The sequence below is a fragment of the Haliaeetus leucocephalus genome, unplaced genomic scaffold (genome assembly GCF_000737465.1).
Source record: "Haliaeetus leucocephalus isolate CR32 unplaced genomic scaffold, Haliaeetus_leucocephalus-4.0 Scaffold92, whole genome shotgun sequence".
Taxonomy (NCBI): Eukaryota; Metazoa; Chordata; class Aves; order Accipitriformes; family Accipitridae; genus Haliaeetus; species Haliaeetus leucocephalus.
This window is the reverse complement of record NW_010972528.1, coordinates 3,489,643-3,507,655: the sequence shown is the minus strand read 5'-3', so window position 1 is coordinate 3,507,655 and position 18,013 is coordinate 3,489,643. Positions and strand designations below refer to the sequence as shown.

General features: G+C 37.2%; 1 protein-coding gene across 1 annotated transcript in view; it reads left to right on the top strand.

Moving 5' to 3' along the window:
- PLA2G15 (phospholipase A2, group XV) overlaps nucleotides 1–8,880 on the top strand; it is an 18,858-nt gene extending 9,978 nt beyond the window's left edge. Inside the window, exons 3-6 of the mRNA XM_010585218.1 lie at nucleotides 29–147; nucleotides 1,748–1,846; nucleotides 2,240–2,464; nucleotides 6,431–8,880. Of these exons, the coding sequence (XP_010583520.1) occupies nucleotides 29–147; nucleotides 1,748–1,846; nucleotides 2,240–2,464; nucleotides 6,431–6,942 (955 nt within the window). The 3' untranslated portion in view covers nucleotides 6,943–8,880. The remainder of the gene's footprint in view (nucleotides 1–28; nucleotides 148–1,747; nucleotides 1,847–2,239; nucleotides 2,465–6,430) is intronic.
- Nucleotides 8,881–18,013: the final 9,133 nt, after the last annotated feature.

Sequence of the window (18,013 nt, the reverse complement as noted above, 5' to 3'; positions counted from 1 at the left end):
TTCTCCTCCCCCCCCCCCCCCCCCCCAGGCTGGTATATAATCGAACAAGTAAGATTACAGAACCACCAGATGGAGTGGATATTAGAGTCCCAGGTTTTGGGCAGACTTTCTCCTTGGAATTCCTTGACCCAAGTAAAAGGAGTGTTGGTATGTACAAGCTGCATCTGAAGTGCTTTGTCACCTGCAGGATTTTTCTAGTATGACTTTATACAACAAGCTACTGAAATGTGATTTCAAATTGCATTTCTGTTTAAAAGTAGAAAAACTGATTGGTTTTGTTGTTGTTGTTTGTTTGTTTTTGGTAGTAGGGTAGCACATGGCTCACTTACCTTTTAAGTGTTTTCATTGTATTGTCTTGTCTGTTGTTTGGCCTGATAGATTGAGACAAGAAGATTCCATGTTACTTAGTCTTGTGCCAAATTTAAGTTCTCTGGATGAAACTTGAGTAGGTGCTTTGAAGACAGATGCTTTTGGAAAATGAGATGGGTTGAGCAGAAAATTCTGTGACAGAAGCTTGACAAGCAAAACCAAAATAAACCCACTTCATTTCAGCTTGGTTCTGAGTAAGGCGCTCTTTGGCCTTAGGAATGAGTTAATGGGCTTGGGAGATACTGTACCATGCTCTGTAGCTCCTCGTCTTTTGTTGGTGTCAGAATAATTATATAATTACATTTGTGCTGCAAAAGATTTCTGCATTAATGTGTTTGCAGGGTTTTTTTAGGGTTTTTGTAGAAGTCATCTTTCAGAAAATACTGAATCTGATAAGCTTGTGTGAGTAGTTGTTAGCTGTGGCTGAAGACTTAAGTAACTTAGTAGCCAGTAGTGCACTGAGCTTCATGTGCTTCATAGCATGGATTTCTTTTCTTTAGGTAGCGATCTCCAGAAGGGCAGTAATGTGCTTAATGATCTTCACTAGATGACTCTCATAACCAGAACAGGGCCATATATAAAATTGCTTCTGTTCATTTTAGGGACTATATGATAAGCTTTCAAGACTGAGTGAGGTTTTGCTCCAAACTTAAATATGACTGTGATATTCAATAGGATGTTTTGACACTTAATCTTTCAAAGTGTTATTAGATGCATTTAATTGTGGTAATACTTAAACCCTATGTGTCAAAGCTTGTAATATGTAACATCTTTCAATGTGTAACATTAGCCAGTCTGCAAATGTTTCCCTTCTTTGCTATTAAAGCATTATGTTCAGTCACTTAAGTCTTAGTCTACTACCTGACAGAAAAATAGTTTTGGGGTAGTTTCCAGAGTTTTGCCCTGGGGTACACTGTAAGCATTTGTTTCCAAGAATAAATGTTGGTGAGGTCCAGGCCAACCTTTATGAATGTATTATATACTCTACCTGAAGTTAATCTGCAGTCAACAAAAGCTAGGACTCTAATGTAGTAATTTCTTAGATGTCTTACCCTTGAACTGTAAAGAATACATTTCTGCTGCAGAGAATTTATCCATTCTGTGTATACCACATTTTGCTGCCACATCTGATAGATCAGCCAACTAGTAAGAAGTTTTAATAATGGTATTCTCTCACTTTTGGGGGACAGCGGGCAGAACTAATTTTGTTTAATACGCAGCTTTCTAGATTGTCAAAGATTAAGACTACAGTTTTAATGTCTGAATATATGGTATCAGAGATAATGCTTCCAGAACTTAGTTTGTTTCACGATAGTGTCTGATGGCTGCTTCTAATGCTAATCTTTTCACTGTTCTGTTTCTTATCTGATGTCTACAGGCAGTTACTTTTATATGCTGGTGCAGAGTTTAGTAGATTGGGGCTACAAACGTGATGAAGATGTACGAGGAGCACCTTATGACTGGCGAAAGGCACCAAGTAAATAACATTGTTACTTGAATAAAATTTTGACTCTCCCAGACAGCAAAAATTGTTTTGGGTCTCTTCTCCCATCCCACCTGTACAATTATACTTAAACTTAATTTTTACTAGTTCTTGGGCCAGGGTACCCCTGGACCCAGATGAAGGTTGTGTGGTGTGGTTTCTTTTTTTCCTTGCTACTTAAGACTTGCTTAAAAACAAAACAACAAAAAAGCCACGCTACCAAAACGCATCCCCACAAAACCACCCACCCCTCCCACTTAATACTGGAATTTCTAAGCTCTGCATTATTAATTCTACAGATAGTTAAAAAATTAACACTTTAAAGAATTGTGTTGATGTTCAGCATTCACAATTAATAACTCTGTAACCTGTATATGTTTACTTCAGATGAGAATGGAGACTATTTTGTGGCCCTTCGCAAGATGATAGAGCTAATGTATGAGCAGTATGGAAGTCCTGTTGTCTTAATTGCCCACAGTATGGGTAATATGTACACCCTCTATTTCCTCAACCATCAGACTCAGGATTGGAAAGACAAGTACATAAAGGATTATGTGTCATTAGGTGCTCCATGGGGAGGAGTGGCTAAAACTCTCCGTGTGCTGGCTTCAGGTAGGTAACTTGAGCGTTTGCAATGTATTTTGCAAGTATCTTGCAGTGCAAGATACTAACTAGACTGTTAACTGTAAGACTAGAGGATGAGAGTTTAAGGAACTATGAAGTTAAATATAATTTTTTCATAAGTGATGGCAACTTTGTTTCAAGCCCTGTGACCAGACTCTCATTCTTTATGTTTGTGGGAGTGGACTGAATTTTTTTACTCCTGTAACCAGGAGCTGTGTTGCCTCTTGACTTCTCCTAACCTATTTTCAGCAGATTGTTGTCATCTTCTGTTTGGCCTGGTGTCTTCTATTTCTGTCGCTTCTGTCTCCAGCCTGATTGCTCGCTGTTCAGTATTGCAAAGCTAACAAGGACTCCAGAGCATTCAGTTGTTTCCTTTGATTAAAGATCACACAGCTGCTTGAGGTTAACATTAAGGGAAACTTGTAGACATGGTGGTGAAGTGGTGCCCGCAGCACAAAAGCCTGTTGAAGGTTATAACTCTACAGATAAGGAAAGTGTATCTTTGAGATCGTGGGTTTAGCATACTAAATATGCCTGACACTGGGGGGGGGGGGGGGGGGGGGGGCTAACTTATTTCACTAAGAAACTGCAAATGACTGATGGAAAAAGTTCACTTACCCCATCATGTGATACCATAATTATTTCATGTGCTTTGGCATTTAGTTCATGATGTTTTGGGCTTGTTTTTTTTAGCTTGTTTCTGACTTGTTAGCTTTGGTTATCACTATCTTCCTAAACAAAGCTGACATCAGAAACTGGACTTCATCAAAATGCAGAATGCACAGCAAGTGCCAGTCATGCATGGACAGATCAAAGAATACTTTGCTTACCAAAGGCATTTGATTCTGAATAGTAGTGCATAGCTCAGTTACTAATTAGAAAACTTAAACTGGATGTTTGTATTGAGTTATACATTGTTAAATCTATTGCAATGGCACTGTAAAAATTAATATCCCTTTTCTCACAGGCTTCCGCTGACAAGTTTGCATGCTACAGAAATGGCAGGAAGTGAGCAATGTTAACTTCATAAATTTCCACATGATTATATAAAATTCCGCTGTCCCAGATTTCTGTTGGATTAAACTTTTATGCTTCATGTCTTGTTCATCCTTTGTAATGCGTCTCATCCAAAGTGGCTAGCTATACAAATGCATAATGAATAGTTGAATTTGTACTAAAATGTAGTCACCTTTTAGTCTGTATGTCTGTAATAAACTCCATGTTTTAGAGCAGAAATTTAAGAATCATGTAGGAAAGTTAAATGGGCAGAACATAATATCAGAATGCACATTTTTATGCTAGTTCTGTCTAAAATACCTGTAGTAAATCACCACCATCAGGCATTTAATACTTGGATTACATTAGTCTATTAAAGAGTTTCTAAAACTGACATTATCAGGATGTTAGTATGCAGAGGAATTGTTGCTTTAAAGAAAAATACTGCATTGCTGCAGGAAAGACAAGGCAAGCTATGAATGCATTCTTTCTGCTCCCATTCCTGTTTATAATATGGTAATGGCTAGGAACTGTATGTCAAATCCACAGTTGTGTTATTAAAGTGGTAAACAGTACACAGGTGGAATTATTTTCTCTAGAACTTCTGTAATACTTTCTGCTACTTATTCATGTGCCTTGCAAGATCAATACTTATATCATTACAATTCCAGTGCCAATAAAGTGAGGAGGTTTTTCCCACTACAGTGACCAAAGACACAAAGTTCACTCTGGTGGCTTGGTGTGGGTTGTTTTTTGGGTTGTGGTGTCAGCTTGAGATGCTAGCAGTGTCTTCCCTAGACCTAATACTTTGTTCACTATAATGTCAATTACGGTCTGCCTGCTGACTTAAGCATGGTCTTGGCTGTACAGTACTTCTGCACTTCAGAGAAAAGTAAAGGATTTGATAAGCATTTTGTAACAGTTCTGTAAGAGAAGGCTGGAATAGTCAGGTTCTGTGTTTGAGTATTCTACTGGAAATAAATTTTGTAAGCATTCCTTTCATTGTTCAATTTGGAACTTGGGCTTTCTTTGTTGAAAACTGCCAAGTAGTATTCAGTAGCTTAGTGATGAGTGCATAGTTAAGTATTTATACTACACAGTAATATGAAACACATTTTTCAGGACCTTTGTGATTCTTGCTGTGCTCTTTTGAGTTTCCTTTTTATCTGTTTCAGAGTTATACTAGCCATGTCTCCATATAGTCGTCCTAAAGATGGCATTAAAGACTGTGCTTTAGGTCTTGCTGAAGCAATAGTGCCACCTTATGGAACTGAAAAATACACTTTGGTGCTATTTCAGGAATAGTGGTTTTGGTTTCAGTATTTCAATTTCTATGGTGTGGTTGACCTGGATCACTATGTGCTGTAACCACCTGGACCTAATAATAGAAATTCTGATTCAAAGTTCAGCTGACAAAAGAATTGAGGTGTGCCAGCCATTGTGATAATGGAAAATAGGTCTGATTAGACAGTCACCATGAAAATAAACTTGGATCTGTCTCAGGGCTTTTTTTTTTAAAAAAAAAGTTTGTTTCTAGTAATCACTGTATCTGCCACTTATTAAGCAGCTTTTAAGTTTGTGAAGATGCAAGAATAATGGTTAAAATATAGAAAGATGCATATAAACTATAACTTAGTCATGTGTTAGTTTGAGCCATCTTTGAAACAAACTGCTAAGAAAACGATGGACTTGATGTCTACAAAAAAATTCTTGAAATGTTCTGGTCAAATACTAGTTCTGTAATAAGACTAAGTCTAAATTTGGTAAAATGCAACAATTTTGGTTTTATTGGGTATTGGATAATTTAAGACCTTTATTGATAATAAGCTCTAGCTCTCTAGATTTATATTACATTAAGACAACATAATGCCTTGGAAAAGCTTGGCCAGCTGAAAACATTTCCCAAGTATAGCAGTTATCAACTAGTCTTTCAAGAATTGTTGGTTTTGTCTATTGTCCCCCACCCCTTTACCCCAGCAAAGATGTTTAGGTTACCAGAGTTGCTAGAAATATTACTGCTACATTAGAGAGAACCTGTGTTCTGAGCAGCACAAGTATTTTAGCAGCCCTGAAATGCTGACTGGAAGGGAAGATGCTGATACCAGCAATTTTCCATGGTTCCCACCACAAGCTAACAAGCTCTAACTCTTTTCTTCTCTGAAGAACTATGCATAGAGACTGAATTGGTCATTGAGTGTAGCATTCTTTCTTGATGGCATAAGCAGAGACAGTAATACTTGCTTTGCTTCTGTTTCCTTTCATGATAGTTATCTTCTTAGGTAATTATTAAGAGTCTGCTATTTTCTTTCAGTTGTAGGCATGTTCTGGTAGGTTTTGTTATAAAGGGAGTATATAAACTGGTAAAACACTATGCCAAATGGTAAATAAATCAATAGTAATTTTCATAGCTATCCTGAATGAAATACTGCTACTCTGCTTGTTTTGAATGTGCAAAATTTTAAACATTTTGTTAAGCCTATAAAGTCTCTTCATGAGTTCTTAAATGTGTGTGGATAGTCGTGTTTATCTGTTCTTTCAGCAAAAACATGATCTAGGTACCAGAATCACTGTAAAACACATTTCCAGAAGATCATTTAAGACAAAACTTGCAAGACAAAACTTGCAAATGGTATAAATAATGCCTAATAAAAACTGATTTCTTACTTGGCTCACACAGGAAATTTTTTCTCCTTTAAAAAGGAACATATTGGAAAGGTGGCAGTGTTCTTGGTTTGTCATTCATTCATCAACTTGTATTTCAATTTGTAAGTTACCAGAAGTTAGTCTGCAGAAGTTAATTATCAAGACAGTTATAAATGAGGAAAAACTTCTCAAATTGTCACTGTAAGCAAAGGGAATAATCTCTTTATTCATGTTATTGCTGTGAGTGGTAGTAATTGCTGCTGGTTGAGATTCATGCTTTGCTTTGTGTATAATGAAATTCCACCTTTTTTTAAGGTGACAACAACAGAATACCTGTTATCAGTTCACTCAAGATTAGAGACCAGCAGAGATCAGCAGTTTCCACAAATTGGATGCTTCCTTACAACTACACATGGCCTCCAGATAAGATCTTTGTAAGCACACCTACAGCTAACTACACTCTTCAGGATTACAGAAAATTCTACAGGGACATCAATTTTGAAGATGGCTGGCTCATGAGACAAGACACTGAACACCTGGTCTACCAGATGACACCGCCTGGTGTGCGTATACACTGTCTTTATGGTACTGGTGTGGAAACACCCGATTCCTTCCATTATGAAAGTTTTCCTGACAAAGAACCCAAGATTCTTTACAGCGATGGGGATGGTACAGTAAACTTACAGAGTGCCTTGCAATGTCAAAAGTGGGTGGACATGCAAAAACAGGAAGTGGTGATATTTGAGCTTTCAGGAAATGAGCATATTCAAATGCTATCCAATGATACTACTATCTCCTACGTGAAAAAGCTGCTTTTTGATTTGTGATACCTTGTGTTGACAGTTACTCTCCTCACCTGTGATGCCTTCCCTTAAATATGGGAAAATACCTTTTAATCCCTTGATATTTAGATATTTGAATTATTTATTTTGTGTTCTTTTTTTTAAGGCTGTGTTTAAGAAGTTGTTTGGTGTCCTAAATGATCATTTGTCCCCTATTTGTGTTTATGATGCTTCATAGTATTTTCACATTCTGCAAATTTGCTCAAATATGCATTTTGGTGCCTCTGGTGTTGTGTCCAATATTCATACAGACTTTCATTTGGAGATTGTGTAGCCCCTTGCACATACTACATAGAATCATAGATACCTGAGTTCCTTTGTGTGGTCTTTGCAGGGTTTGGAGTGGGAGGGCTAGGAAGGATTGCAATTTTAGATGCCCATAAAACAAGGGAATGATATTAACAGTTTGGGAAGCACAGTGAACTTTTTAAAGGGTCTTGCATATTCTGATTCACAGTTCCCAGTACCTTAATTTGTAAATGTGCATATCTACTAGCTAAGATAGGGAAGAGCTCTGCCTGGAACTGTACTACCTTTGTCATAATCTAGCCTTTCTTTTATTACAGCTTTTGGGGGGGGGGGAAGTGTGTGAATTACTTGAAGCTTATTATTAGGTAACTTTTTTTTTTAAAAGAAGAAATTGTTTGCTCAAATTCTAGAACCTGATTACATACAATCTGGAGTCTGAGGAATCCTCACTTTGTGCTTTATTTATCAATGAGGGAAAGAAGCTAAACAGTGGTTAGTGCTTGCAATAACTGTAGCTCTGTGGAGTAGCACATAAATTAAAGCTCATTGAATTGAATACTGGCAAACAATCCATACAGTGCAGAATTGCATTTCTGGGTGAAAAGTGATCTCATGTAGTAGAAGTGATAATGGATGGTGGGCATTAATTCAAAAAGAAAAGTGAACTTCCTGAAATGGGGTGGGGAATGGAAGTCAGCATAATACAGTATGAAGTATAAACCTTGTTCTCAGTCAATACTTAAGCTCTGATCTAGTTACTGATCAAGTAGTGATTGGAAGAACATTGCATTCAGCTGAAAAGCAACTCTACATTTTAAGACTAAAATCCATTTCCCATAGATTACAAGTTTCATTATTGCTGTTATAAGAAGTTGGGATACACTGTTCCTTAAACATTTCTGTAAACTGCTGAATATGCAACTCTGTTAATTTCCTACAGTATCATTTTACTCAGTGTTTAAAAAAAAATTCAACTCTCAACTCCACAGAAATGATAGCCTAAAGGCCATCATATTTACAACCTTGATTACAGAAGTCCTGCTGGAGAAAGTTTCACTTGAAGATTCTCTTTTGCTTGCTTTAAAACTAGTCACCCAGTTAGACTGCACTTAGTTTTCTGAAAACACAATTTTGAATGCTTTCAAAATGCTAGGTCCTCCAAGAAAACTGTTTTAAGAGTTTCAGAAACTCATCAAAACTATTGAGGATTCATTACTTAAACTGAAGTTGTCGAAAGGGTAAAGTTTTTAACTACTTTGGTAGCACGCATAAAATATTTGCTGCCATTAAACGTATCAATAAGATAAGTTGAAATGACAGTCTTGAACTCGTGTTACTGTAGAATGCAAACATTCTGGCACAGGAGATAAGTTAAAGGCTTTAAGTTTTAATTCAGAAATTACTTGTAAATGCAGAACAACTTGAACTAGGGTCATGGATAAGCTAAATAGGTTTTAACTTCCTTATTTAGCTTCCTTCCCCCTCCCCCCCCGCATTTGCCCTATTACTTTTGTTGAGAGCGAGTACACATTTTCCTAGTTTTTAAAATGGAATGTTTATCTCTTCCTCAGTTGCCCAGGGACCTACAGTTCAGCAGCAATATTGCCTAGACTTTTCCAGAGTAAGTACTGAGTTGCCCCCAGTCATTTGTAATTGGTAACTGTTGAAATGGGGGGAAAAAACCCCCAAAACAACCAAACAAAAAACCCAACAAAACCCAAACCAAAAAAAACTCAACAAAAAAACCCCCAAACCCTGCCCCCAACCCCAAACAACAACAAAACCCACAAAAAAAGTCCTTTGGCCGTGTTCTATTTTATGCAGGGCTGTCAGCTGGATAAGCTTCAGGCTTGTGTTCCAAGACTGCTCAAAGATGATAAAGCTCTTCCTGTGGTCTGACTCAATTTTTGAATAAATTGCTATGTTACTGGTTTACAACAGAAAGAAATTACAGAAAACAGCTTATCACAATCTGTATTTCTTGCTGAAGTAGAATGCCTGTTAATAAGCACTGGAATGAGTGGAGCTGGAGGCTGTATTGCAGGATACCAACATGGGCATGAAGGGCTGAAAAAAATGAGAAAAGAACATAGGTTCTTAACCTGATCAGGAGAATGTTTCTAAGCTACATTTAGATCCTTACCCATTAATTGGTAGCATTTTCAGTCTCATACCAAAAGTTTAGCTTCAGGGTGTTTGTGATTTGAGGTTCCAAAATACAGGATTCCAAAAGGTGCTGTTTAAAATTCTTTTCCCTTTACTACTTTCTAATACTACTTTTTGTGCCCCAAAAGAAAAAAAAAAATCTTTTTTTTCTTATTTTGGCAACTTAGTACTGTGTTTCTGAGATCAGTTGACTGTATCTTTTAACCTAAAGATTTGTAAATCAGCTTTCCATTATTAGACAAGGCCTTGAGTGTGTCTCTTTAAATAAACTTGTGTCAGTTAACCTGATAAAATGAAGCTGAAAGCTTTTCAGGGTGCTTTTTTGTTTGTTGATTGTCACTATAAAGCCTTGCTGTGCAAGAACATGTGTACCTGAGTTCTGAGTACTGTGTTAGAGCAAGCACAGTGCTTCTAGTGAGATTTTGATTGGACGTGATGGTTCTGCAGGCTATAGTTCTGTTTTATGTCCAGAAGTTGTGATTTTTCTACCAAATAATCTTCAGCCCTTTCATTTTCAATTTCTTGCATATTAGGATGGAGTTCTCCTTGAAAAACAAATGCAGCAAATAAACTACATTATTCTAGTCATTGAAACTGAATGACTTCACTCAGTATGTTGAGAAGTGCTTACTCACTATGGCATGTTCCTCTACAAGGCAAGAGCATTTAGCATTTCTGTTACAGGCCTGCTAGAACAATGTGCACATGAGCGTTTTAGATTCTTGTGGGGAGAGAGGTCTGAAGAAATAAATCTTTAAGGAGAGGAGAATGTGGCACATCCTTAAGAGGAGTAACTCAGGTGCTTTGCCACACTGCACAGTTGAAATGTTTGAGTTTATTGATATATCTTTGTTATAACCTAACACATATCAATCATGTCTCTCTTTCCATAATTTTTACTTGCTTTTATTCTTCCAGGATATTTTCAGAAACCAAAAATTGTCTTGAGGACCGAATGTGTTTCTTATTTTTGACAAAATATATAGAAAATGCTGAAGAAACTTTCAGCTGTCACTGTAACACTTCTGAAGAGGTTCAGAGTCACTATGTGATTCTGTTTTAAAAACAGAAGGCTTCAATAACTAGCAATAATTGCAAAGGACTTGCAGACCAAAGGAAGGAATGTTTGGTATTAAGGTAGTTCTTGGAGCACAGTGTGTTCAAGGCCCTCTTAAATTCAGGGAATGTTTGGCAATGACTTTGCTGCTCTACATTTAACAGTATTTTATATGGAACATATTCTGAGACCTAGCATTTTATATGCTCTTTTTGTGTATGAATGTGTTCAATAAATTTTGAATATTTTATTGTCAAACTTTGATAACATAATAAAGTTGATCTAATACAGCTTGTCTCCTGTTGTGAATAACATGTCTCACTGCTCAGATGGAATGTCAATTTATTGCTGTTTTTCTTCCCCACAGGTTCTTGGTGTCTCTTTTCTCACAGTAATTGCTTCTTGGTTCATCTTCAAATGCAACTACTGTCTTGTGGTACATTTGGAGTTCTCTGTTAATTGTTCTTGAATTCATGGAGAATGTGGGACTGAGATTACTCAATTTCTTTTGTTTGCTTTCTTGTTCATCTTGTATGGGGGGCGGGGGGGGGAAGTTCTTGATGCCTCATGCTTCTGTTCAGGTAATCATTTTGAAATTAGTCCCTCAGTCCTGAAGTGTCCTAAATGCTTGCAGTTGCCTTTATATTGTTGATTTCCAAACTGATCCCCAAACCCATGCATGTTGACCATACAGTTTCATGGTTGTATGAAACAATATTTTTTGCAATTAAAAATAGTGCATTGTGGCCCTGAAGAAACTTTAATGATAGACAATGATTCTGTGGGGCAAAAACCCCTGGAAATTATCTCCCTTATCAAAGTAATCTAAAAGCCTGTTGAGCAAGCATAATTCTTCTGGTGGCTGGACTGGATGCTTCACTAACCTATAATACAAATGATTGCTTATAACTCTTGAGAAAGGAAAAAAAAAAAAAAGTTGAGGCTGAAACTTGCCTTGTAGGGGCTTTTTTTTTTTTCATGATAAAGACTGTAATACAAGATGAGTGCTAGTGACTGCTGCTCCTCTCTGTGCCTTAGATCCCTATTAATTAGACATCTTGTCCCAGTACAGTTCTTGTTCATCCATTCCTCAGGGTTCATTGACCCAGATGATTGCAGGAGAAAGGGGAATGTGGCCTTTCTCCAGCTCCCTATTAAAATGGGGAAAGTCGTGGACTTAAAGCACTGTGCCAATTCTTGGAAGAAGCTGGGAAGGCTGAGAGCACAGGGAAGGGGGGACAGAACGATAATGGGGCCTGGCTAGAGTGATACCAACCCATGTGAAAGACTGCTGTCCTGTGTAATGCTAGAATGTTGATGCAACACTGGTGTTAGCTTAGGCTGTGCATCTTTCAAATAACAAAGTTATAGTTGCATATTGCCTGATGCTATTTTGCTGTGCTATCTTAAATGCTTACTTTAATGATGGGATTACAGTTTTGAGGAATTATGTTGATTTTCTCTTTTGCTTGAATTACGGTTTTCCTCCAAAGTTCTAGCTTAATAGTTTCCTTTTTTTTAAGACTAATTTACTTTGTGGTCATTCAGATCCACAAATGACAGTTAAGTGGAATGTTTAGTTCCCAAATTGGCATTCTTCAGGCAAAAGCAGAATGTAATCCCAGAAATTCATATGCAATGTTTTACTCAAAATATTGATAAGTTTGTCTTAATGATTTGTCTGTATTGATGTTGCTTGCCAACTTCTTGTTCTAAACCATGCAGCATCTGAGCAGAATATCCCAATCCTGAACTCTTTTTGTTATCATGTAACAGGTGATCACTAATTTTGAGTTAAATAGTTTAGCAAGGTACCTTCATTTCAGGTTTTAGGGATTAGTTCTTAAGTAATTGAAGTTTAAGTTATTCCCCTCACCCCAGCAGATTTGGAAGCAATAGTGGTATCATACTAGTACTTCTAGCACTTTTGCAGGTTCTATTCAGTTTGTTACCAGTTAAAGCATATCCTGCTGTTTACAGTACTGCTTGTACTTTCTCAGCATTTAAAGGTGCTTGATGTGGATCAGTGTCACCCTCAGCTAACAATCATAGAAAACTATCTGTTATTTCTAGAATGAGTTCTGTGTACTGGAGCAAATTCTTAAATTTAGGTTTTAACAAAAGATTGCATAGCTTGTTACCAGGGCTGTTAAAGAGCTACTGCTGAAAAATCTGGAAAGCAACAGGTCATTTTAAATGTTAGGGTACTGGAAAGCCAAATTAGAAATAAAATATTTCTGTAGTCTTGTAAGTTGTTACAGAGTGGCTAGTGAACTAATGAACCTTTGACTTGTGTTAGCTGGATACATAAACACTTCACCCAGTTACAAAATTATTTCTTTCATGTGAAGGAAATAAAATTTTGTGATGCAAAAAAAGTGAGTGGTCTCCTTTTATAGAAAGAATGTTTAGCATGAAATACAGGAAAGGCTTAGAAGCTGGAAAAAGTGGAAAAGTACATGAAGCTAAAATAAGATGAACAGCAGTAACAAAGTCCCTAATGAAATTTGAAAACTGAATCACTTTAGTAGATTAAAAATGCAAATAGCAAATACATTTTGATGCTTTGACAAAGCAATCCAACTAGAAACTTTCTCTTACTCATTGATGATTCTTCAACAGCCCTATTTATGCAATGACTACTAGTTTCAATGGACTTAATGAATTTGAGGAAGTCACATGTTACACACCTTATGTATCAGCCTGAGTGTGTCTACTGCTACTTGAACAACTTAGAAATCTTTACTTTGCAAAACATGATGATTTTGCTAGTCTTTGACAACTGAATTAAAACCCCAAACCAAACAAAAAATGAAAACCATAAAACATGCTCCTCCCTAATCCCTCAACAATATCGGACCACATCTTGAATGTCTTTTGATATGTGTTAAGAGAACCAAAAATGAGTTATGATTTTCCTGTCTGTTACATTTCAACAGCACTCCTATCATATATGCACTAAAGACTAGCTGCATCAGTGGAAAAAGTGTTAAAGCCAGTCACTGTTTCTCACTGACGCTTCACAGCCACTGTTGAACTGCCCACTCCTGCAATGCAACTAAGATGGTCGAGCCTGTTGTGATTGTGCCTAAGAGATCTTTTTTTCATGCTCGGCTACTTCTGTTTCTCATTTTGTCTTGACTAATACCTTGACAGCAAGCTACTCTTTGTCAAACACAAATATGGAGGTAACTAATGCAGTGGATGTCCAAAGACAGAAACTTTCAAGACAAACAGCTTTTATCCACCCTCTCAGAAGTGGTAAATATCAAAGGTCAGCTGTACCCTCTGAGGGCATGGATCTGATGGCTAGCCAAGACAAAATGAAAAAAAAAAAAACAAACCCTATTTTGAACAGTAAAGCTAAATCAAAGTAATCCTTGCTTTTTGTCTGTAATCAAAGCTTGGGAGGAGAGAGTGCAAGATGTTGCTTCTAACTATTTTTGTAATAGTTGTAATCCTGTCTTTCTGGTAACTTACTGCATTGCCTTGAGCAGAACTTGACCATCAGTTTTACTTTTTCCTGCTTTCTGTTAATTCTAGGGCTACATTAAATTTAGTCAATGTTTGTATAATGCTTTGGAATATGCTAGTATACTCACTCTTAAACACTGAAAAAAAATCAAACTACTCTGCCTTTCTTCCCTCAACTTCATGTAATTGTAAAGCTTGCTTATAAATTCTGAATCTGTAACAAAAGAAAATGGGATGTTCACAGTGGTCAATGGCTTTTGAGCTTTTTGTGTGTGTACATTTAAATCTGTTTTAAACATGAGGGCTTAGAAAGGTAATGGATTTTTAATGGGGACAAATTACTGAAGACTCGGTGACGTCATGATCTTGAGGCTGTAATTACTTCATCAATTTCTCATGGAAATTTTTAGAAAGCATACATCTACTTTGGAAATACCTGGGAAGTTTGGAATTCAAACATTGGCAACAGTATCTAAAATCATAGCTTTCCTCTTGGGATATGCTGCTGTTTGGGTTAAAATTCCGTGTGCCAGGGACTCTTTCTGCCATCAAAATCGGTATTTATTTCACTTCTGGGAAACAGCCATAGGGTTGTAAGCATGTTTTTGTAAAGATGAAGGGAAGGAACTCTGTTCCATGCAAACTTTGGCTCTGGCTTTGTGGTACAGCGAAGTATCTGGTAGAGGGAGGAGTATCTTGACAAATGCTCAGCTGTGGTGTCCTGACAATGAATAGCAAAGCCTGGTCATGGCAGTGAAAGTGAAGGGGGAAGAAAACCATTTCCTAGTATGATGGCATCAAGGAAAGTTATTTACCTAACCTTAATCCAATATATTTTAATGACAAATATGTGACACTGTCTTTCTACTTCAATCTGCCTGTTCTCCATTAGAAAGGAGTGATGTAGGAGTATGCAGAACACTAAATATTTGGAGGAACTAAGTTAAGTCTGAAGTGCCTTGTGTCCTGCAGAAATCTCTTTCCTATACTGAAACAAAACATCAGTTCCTGGGGAACTGAATTAAGAGGATTAACACCTAATTTGTTGTGATGCCATTTATTGTAAGACATATCCTGGATGTGAGCCACGTTCAATAATACAAAAACGTCAGTTCTTCGGAAAGAAATATGTTTGTGTAGACTTACGTCTTTTGTACTGGTAGACATCTTCAGCAGTCAGTAGCATTAGAGATTTGTGAATCTCAGATAATCCGAAGGAATTAATATTAGTTAGCATTTCACATCTATAGGTTTTGGTTTTCTTTCAACTTGTATTTGAGCAGCTAGAACTGACTGGAGGGTGCTTTTAGTTCTAAAATGACTGTGATGCTGTATTTTTCTTACATAGTTGGGAGTTGAAAGATGGGAGACTTAATGAATACAACTATACAAATACTTGGATTTTTTTTGTTCTCCTGGTTCAGACACATTACAACTTTATTCCTCCAAACTTTGAATACTTCTTGTTTTATAGCTTTGCTGTACAGGTGGGCTGTTTGAATTACGACATGAATGATCCTCATAAACATGACAAGAACTGTGACTGTTATGGTTTGAGTTGACATAATGCATACTTTTATGATCTGTATTAAAAATGCAGTAGAGGGCAGTAGTACGTAAGTTACAGAGGAGTTGTTTGGTAATGTTGAATGGCATCTGTGTTAATTTCACCTGAGAAATCCAGCATTTCAGGGAAATGAAGACCTAAGTTTGACATCCACAAAATATTTCCTGTCCTGATGCAATTGTCCATATCCAGATTCTGAGTTTGGAGGAACTTTAAGTGGTAAGGCAAAGATTGTTCTATCTGACATAAAAAGCAAGAAACTTCAGCTTGGTTCAAACTCTGAGTAAAAGAATCTGAGGCATGAATTATATATCCATTCCCCTCTATATGCTCAGATGAAAGCACAAATTTGATGTTGCTGTCAGAAGTCTAAGCATTAAGTGTTGCAGTTGTGCACCAACCATGAAGCACGTATCTACGTTTTTGAATTTTACAGGTCTGTAGCCTGTCATTCAGACATGTTCTTCTCTAATAACTACATGGAGTGGATGTATGAATATACTCAGTGTACAGTACTATGATGTACAAAACAGATCATGTATTTTTTAAAAAGTGCTGCAAATGCTGCTGGATCTGTTTTCTTACTGCACTGCTGAACAATGGGCAAATCTTGTACCTCAAAGTTTTTACTTTGCTTGTAAGCACTGACTCGCACCTAGTAACCTTTCCAGGAAGGCAGAATTATTGACCAAGCTGCAATTGCATGTATAACTAAAAATGTCACCTTATGTGAGAGAAGTGCAAGTATCCAGAGTCATCAAGCCAGATGGTAAATTCACCTGTGTGAAACCACTGTGCCTACAGGCTAAGTATTTTCACCACTATTATTATTTTTGAAACTGCGCTGTGTCTGAGGTAGTCAAAGAAGGATTCTGGTACAGGTCTAAGCAGTTTGAGTAAGATGAGCGAGGAACGCTGCTGTTATTTTAGCTGTGCTTGCAGATTCTTTGTACCTGTATAAAAAAGAGGCAATATAGAATATAGGAAAACTCACTAAATACTTAAACTATCATGACCAGAGCAGATTAAAGATGACAGTGGAATTTGAAAACAGATCTGGGAGACAAGGCTGGCAAGGGGGAGTAATATGGGGTCCCTGCCTATCCACATGGCAAGGGCATACTTTCATGGACCAAACCAAAACATGTAACTGTAGGTCCCAAAACATGGATTGGTCGCTCCTGCTTTACACAGTTCAGGTGTTTGCAAGGATCTTTGGAAGGTGAAATTGTGTAGTGAAGTGTTAAAGTGGTTTTAGGGAGGGTAAAATGATAAAGGAAAGAATGTAATAATCTCTGGTATGTGTGTGAAATCCTCACTTCTGTTGTACCTGCTTCAGTCTTGAGCTCTTGTGATATTTCTTGATGAAGGCAAGTACTCTTGTCCCTATTTGATACAAAGACACAGGTAACTTGTTCAAATTCCTTTATGCAGAATCTAATCGTGTACCGTTAACTCCAAAGTTAGTGCTCTTGTCACTAAACCATCTTCAGTCTATAGAACAAATCATTTTCTAGAAAGTGAGGGCAAAGCTGGCATGCTACTCTTTGATGGAGTTAAGAATACTTGAGTACAATGTAGTGTGTCAATGAATGCATTTTCTGCATAACACATTCCTTGTTAGTAATTTCATCTTGCTGAACTAACTCTAGGTTCCAAAGCAGTTAATACCATGTGAAGATAATGCATCCTTGATTTTTCATCTACTGGTAAGTATTGCAGTATATGTCACTTCACGTTTTCTATTACGTCCAGTTGTGCTTCTATGCCAGACTATGATACAATGAAGAAAAACGTCACTAAAATATGATATAATATAGAACATAAAAGATAAAACAAATAAAACCTATTTCATTAAAAATTCCTCTGTCTAGTTTTGGCTCCTAATCCAGTGACTCAAACACCCTCCTCCCTGCCTTTGATTCAAGCCTTGCTGACCTGGTTCTTCTCAGTAAGGCCAAGCTTTTTTGCCCTGCTTAATTGGTTAGCAAAATTTCAGCACCTTAAGCTCAAATAAACCTTCCAAAGCCAAACACTGCATGAAAATCTTCCACACAGACAGAAGCAAATTGATAACAATCAAATGTTACGCACAGTTTCTCTTTGGAGAGAGACCAAATGCTTCAATAATGGCAAATGAAGTTTAAGAAACTCATGCTTTCTTAGCAGGGATGCCTATGCAAAGATAGAATTTAGCTCAGAGCTTAAGAGTGTCAGGAAATTGGAAAAGAGCAAAACGAAATGTCAGAAAGGCAGCAGGAGGAAGTGGGAGGCTGGGCTGGTAGAATGATGTCTGTCAGGCTATGATGTATTTGTATTTGAAGAAGTAGATTTTAAAAGCAAAGCAGAAGGAAAATTCTGCCTCTGGGGGAGATGAGGAAAAAGAAAAGTAGCTAGCTGGACTGCAGGTACTGGTATTTTACTATCCTACATCAAAACCTGCTTAGCAGGTGCTAATTTAAAGCTCCCTGGGTTCTCAACTAGACAACCCTGGCCAGCAGAGACTGATGTTGGATTGCTGAATGGTAAAGACTGCAGCTGTC